This window comes from Gekko japonicus, unplaced genomic scaffold (genome assembly GCF_001447785.1).
Source record: "Gekko japonicus isolate JY-2015 unplaced genomic scaffold, Gekko_japonicus_V1.1 scaffold1794, whole genome shotgun sequence".
In the NCBI taxonomy this organism is placed as follows: domain Eukaryota; kingdom Metazoa; phylum Chordata; class Lepidosauria; order Squamata; family Gekkonidae; genus Gekko; species Gekko japonicus.
The window spans coordinates 232,361-237,944 of NW_015164244.1; the positions used below are offsets into that span (position 1 = coordinate 232,361).

Genomic DNA, 5,584 nt, shown 5'->3' on the forward strand with positions numbered 1-5,584 from the left:
AAGCCGGCCAGCACACTTTCCCAGATGGGGGCGGGGGTGGAGACGGAGCGTTCTGTCCTCCCCCCGCCCCCCAGGCCAGGCACTATCTTCGGTACACAGCAAAGGCCACGAAACTGAAGACGAGGGTGAGCCCCGCCAGGCAGGTGGTGGCGGTCGCCGTGAAAACGTGACGGTACTGCATCTGGAAGTACCAGAGGGCACCCAGCATCAGCACAAACAGCGGCACCATCAGGCTGCCCACATTGAGGGCGGCGTGTGCGGCATCCACATTGCTGGCGTTGGCATGAGTGCTGTTGGGCACCGACGGCGACCGGTGCTGCAGGATGTGGCAGTGCACCACGCTGTGGTGGGTGAGGTGCAGGGCGCTCAGGGTCTGCGAATCGTCCCGAAGCAATTGTCCCTGGTAGATCAGGCGCACCAGCTGCTCCTGGCCTGGGAAGTGGGCCCTGGGCGAGGGGGAAGAGAACGAGGCACCCAGTGAGGCAGGCAGGCAAGAGAGTCAAGGAAGGCAAAAGGAAGCACGTCTTTAGACCCAAGGAGTAATAAAAACTGTGTTCGTCACCAGGGCTGTTCATGAGCAATACTGGCTTCAAAAGGAGACGAGGCAGATTCACGGGGGAGAGGTCCTTTGGTGGCTTCTACCCATGGTGACTCAGAGGAGCCTCCATATTCAGAGGCAGCAAGCCAGGAGGCAACAGCAGGGGAGACCTTGGCCTTTATGCCCTGCCCATTGGCCCTCTAAGAAGAAGAGGAGAATGGATTTATCCCCCACCCTTCACTACCCAAAGGAGTCTCAGAACGGCTTACAAACTCCTCTCCCTCCCCCTCCCCACAACAGACAGGCAACCTGTGAGGCGGGTGGGGCTGAGAGAGCTCTGACAGAAAATGCTCTTTGTCCAAGGACAGCTCTTATCAGAACTACGGCTTGCCCAAGGCCATCCAGCCAGGTGCAAGTGGAGGAGGAGTGGGGAATCAAACCCGGTTCTCCCAGATTAGAGTCCGCGCACTTAACCACTACACCAAAAGCAACTGATTTGGCCACTGTGTGACTAGATGGATTCTGATGCAGGAAGGCTCCCAGGCAGCTGTACCACACAAGTCCTCAACTAGGGCCTACAGCAGAACTCCACCACTCCAAACTTTCGAACCCATCAGACCAGAGACCAGTGTTCCCTCTAAGCTGAGTTTGTGCGAGCTAGCTGACAGTTTTTTAGCCTCCGGCTCACACATTTTTGTCTTGGCTCAGGAAGGGTGGCTCCAGAGCAAACTAATTTATGCAGCAGCCAAATTGCTTGCTCACAAGTTTAATGCTAGTGGCTCACAAAGTAGTAATTTCTGCTCACAAGACTCCACAGCTTAGGAGCATTGCCAGAGACTCTAAGCAGTTAGTTCCCAGTAAAGAAAACACAGACTTGACTGTGTGACTGAACAACAAAAAGAAAACACGGCCTCAACAGGACAGGACCTCGGGCCTGAGGCCATGGCACGCGAGAGGGCCAGGCTACGATGAAATCTAGCACCAGAACCGACCTTTCAAGGGGCTGTAAACGACTGCTTGGGTTTGCTGTAGTTATTTGCCAGTATTTAGAATACTTTTATTCCTTTTTCTCCAGAAAGAAAAAGACTTCACACAGTGATCCATCTGGAGTGCACCAATGGCAGGCCTCTGGCCACCTTCCTGACAGACATTCCTGTGATGCAAGGGTGCTGGGGGGGGGGGGCATTTGGCACCAGTATCCTCGAGCGACAGTATCTGACGGCAACCAGGAAAGGCCATCAGTGGTCTCCTTCTGGACTCTCCTGGCAACTCACAGAAAACTATTCCACTAGAGCAGAAGCTTTTCTAGACCCGATCACCCTGCAGGGCGAAGTGGCCCACTGAATGAGAGCAACGTTTACCTGGCCAGAATGCCTTTTGTGGAGGGAGGGTGGGTAAGCGGAAGCCCCTCACCCTTCACCCAGGCTCCATACAGCTGGCCGTGCCATGAAGAAGGGTGGGTTTTTATATCCCCTTTCCCTCTACCTTAAGGAGTCTCAAAGGGGCTTACACTCGCCTTCCCTTCCTCGCCCCACAACAGGCACCTTGTAGGGTAGGCAGGGCGGAGAAAGTTCTCTGAGAGGACAGTGACAGGCCCAAGGCCACCCAGCAAGCTTCAGGTGGAGGAGGAGGAGGAGTGGGGACTCAAACCTGGTTCTCCACATGAGAGGCCACCACTCTTGATGACACCATGCTGGCCCTCTACACTCCACCATCGGCCTCTGCCACCTTCCCAACCTTGGCCCGGAGGCTTTGCTACATCCTCTTTCCTAGCTGGTCACACTGCAGCTTCCCTTCTCCGGCCCGCCCTCTGCTTCGCTTCACAGACTTCATGTCTGCATTACAGCCCTGTTAGGGTTCCAATCCCACTTCCAACCCCAGAATCTAAGGGCAAAGTGGTGGCCGAACCTGGCAACTAACTCAACGTCCAGAGAGCTGCCAGGCCCAGACTACCAGGTACAGCTGCAGTAAACAGTAATAGGGATCAGTTGCTATCAGGACTCTACCACTGGCAACAACAGCAACAAGAACAAAAGTTCCTGATCCTGCATGTGTGTACCAGCTGGGTTTGAAGCGGTGGAAAGACCAGGAAGGGGATTAGGGTGGATAGCTCAACTGAAATGGCAGTTCTGGGAGCAGCAGCAATAAAAAAGGCAAATGATGATGATGATGAAAGGGGACTGGAGACAAAACTGTAATGACTTTATATATACTGAATTGGAATATTGTATGTTGTTTGGATCACCACATTTCAAAAAATATCACAGGTTCTGACACATCAAATATAAGGTGACACTCAGGTGAGCAAAAGGAGCAGGTGCTGCAGCATCAAGACAAGTATAGCAGGAGAAGGAAACTGTCCAGAGGGAGGCAGCTGGATCTTTGGATGGCAAAGGAATGAAAGGAAGACAGGGAGAAGGCAGAGAAACCGAGTAAGTTCTTTGCATCTGTTTCCGCTGAGGAAAATCTGGGGCACAGTCCCACACAGGGGCTCCTGTTTTGGAGAAGGATGTCTGAAAAAATTGGGATCAAACAGAGGTGACAAGAGAATAAGTTCTAGGACTTACTACGCACACTGGACGCTAGCAAGTGTCTGGGTCCAGAGGGCATATATTCCAAGAGTTCTTAAGGAACTCAGATATGGAATTGCTGATCTCCTGACCAGTATAGGCAACTTGTAAAACCGGCCTCTGTGCAGGATGACTGGGAAATAGCAAACGTCACCCCAATTTTTAAAAAGGAGTCCAGAGGGGATCCAGGAAGATGCTGGCCCATTAATCTAACACCTGAGCCAGGTAATCAGCAGAAACTGTTATTAACAATAGAACTGTTAACCCTGCAACACTCCACGGTATCCAGAGTGTGCAGCAGGGGCACCAGGGAACATCTGATGAGAGAGGCTGCGTTTTAGCTTGGAGGACGAGGGAAGGACAGGCAGGGCCAAAAACTGCCAATATTAGCTGCCTGGAGTGTAAAGGTCTCTTTGGGTGCAAGGGCCTATTCAAGTGTAGGCCAAGAGAACCAGGGAGTGGGTGTGGCAGGGAAAAGGGGGGGGGATACACAACGGAGTCTGGGGGAAGAGAGGCCCGGAATAGCAATGGGGGGCGGTAACCAGTAACTTAACTGTCAGAGTGGTGGTTGAGCAGTGGGACAGTCTGCCTCGGGAGGGGGTGGATGCTCCTTCGCTGGACGTTTTCAAGCGGAGGAGGCTGGACGACCCTCTTTCGGCTAAAGTGCTCCTGCAGAGTGCCGGGGGGGGGGGGGCTGGGCTGGATGACCTGCAAGGTCCCTTCCAGCTCTGAACCTTCTATGAGGCTATTGGAGCCCATGCAGGCATCAGCAAGGGCTGCAGGAACCCCACTGCCAGCCAAGGAAACCTCTGCAATGCCTCACCTTTTAAGACCTCCTATTGTGTCCTCGGGGCGCACCCGGGCCAGGCGCTCTGTGTCGTTCACAAACTTCAGTCGCAAGATGATGGTGTCGTCTGCGGGGAAGTTCTCAGAGCCAGGGCCTCCTGTGGGGGATGTGGGTCTCTCTGGGGAGTTCAGGCTTGTTCTGTGTCGCAGATCCCTCGAAGGGCTGCCGGGCCCATCTGAAGCAGGCTCTCCCTCCTTGACCTGCCGTGCCCCGGCCACCTGCCCGCTTGGCCTGTCCTCCTGCTGGCCCTCTTCTCCTGCCTGCCCTGGGGCCAGAGGCGGGGTGGCGGCAAAGACGGGGTCCCCTCGCTCCACGGTGTGCGTCGAGAACCAGGCCAGCACCAACACCAGCAGCACCGACAGCAGGCCGAAGAGCACGGTCACTTCGTCCCCCACGCCCTCAATCAGAGCCATGGCTGGCCGGGAGGCAGATGTCCCCAGCCTGGGAAGGACAGAGAAAGGGCCGTGAGACTTGGCACCAGAGGCGTCTCTCCTCCCCCGGCACACGACGGGCCAAAACACAGACACCCGCCTCCAAGCCAGCTCCAGCACCCAAAGGGAAGGGCAGGGGAGAGGATCCCTCCCAGCCCATGGCAGAAGGGGCACGAAGAAGCTGGGAGGGGCTCCCTGGTGTCCTTAGCCCCGCCTCTCTGTCCTGTCCTCAGCAGAGGGGCTGAGGGATTCAGGATCCTCCTTGACACAACTTAACATAAGACCATTAGAGACGCCAATGCTGGATCAGGCCAGTGGCCCATCCAGTCCAACACTCTTCTGTCACACAGTGGCCAGAAATACCAGGTGCCACCAGGAGGTCCACCAGCGGGGCCGGGACACTGGAAGCCCCTCTCCCTGTTGCCCCCTCCCCAAGCACCAAGAATCCAGAGCATCCGTTGCCGTAGACCGAGAGTTCCTATCTATACCTTGTGGCTAATGGCCACTGATGGACCTCGGCTCTTAACATGAGAACATAAGAGAAGCTAATGCTGGATCCGGCCAATGGCCCATCCAGTCCAACACTGTGTGTCACACAGTGGCCAAAAGTACCAGGTGCCATCAGGACGTCCAGCAGTGGGGCCAGGACACCGGAAGCCCCCCCCCCCCAAGCACCAAGAAGACAGAGCATCACTTGCCCCAGACATAAGAACATAAGAGAAGCCAATGCTGGATCCGGACAATGGTCCATCCAGTCCAACACTCTGTGTCACACAGTGGCCAGAAACACCAGGTGCCCTCATGAGGTCCACCAGTGGGGCCAGGACACTAGGAGCTCCCCCCCTGTTGCCCCCCCAGCACCAAGAATACAGAGCATCCCTTGCCCCAGACTGATCCTATCTATACCTTGTGGATAACAGCCACTGATATACCTCTGCTCTTAACATAAGAACATAAGAGAAGCCAGTGTTGGATCAGGCCAACGGCCCATTCAGTCCAAGCACCAAGAACACAGAGCATCCCTTGCCCTGGAGTCCCTGTCTATACCTTGTGGCTAAGAGCCACTGATGGACCTGCTTAGGACCAGCGGGAAAAGGTAAAAGCCAGGGCGGGGGAGGGGGGGGAAGGACCCCGAATCTTGCATTTCTGTTTCAAAAGCACCCCACCCCCCCCCGCAAGAAGCCAAGAGGTCCTCTCC

The 5,584-nt window shown here is 55.4% G+C and overlaps 1 protein-coding gene across 1 annotated transcript; it reads right to left on the reverse strand.

Annotated features, from left to right (window-relative positions):
• Window positions 1-4,395, reverse strand: TMUB1 (transmembrane and ubiquitin-like domain containing 1). Its single transcript, XM_015408624.1, has 2 exons — window positions 3,932-4,395; window positions 1-446 (listed from the first exon to the last, which is right to left on the reverse strand). Exons 1-2 carry the CDS (start codon window positions 4,366-4,368, stop codon window positions 83-85), a joined length of 801 nt encoding a protein of 266 aa, XP_015264110.1. The 5' UTR covers window positions 4,369-4,395; the 3' UTR covers window positions 1-82.
• Between the last annotated feature and the right edge of the window lie 1,189 nt (window positions 4,396-5,584).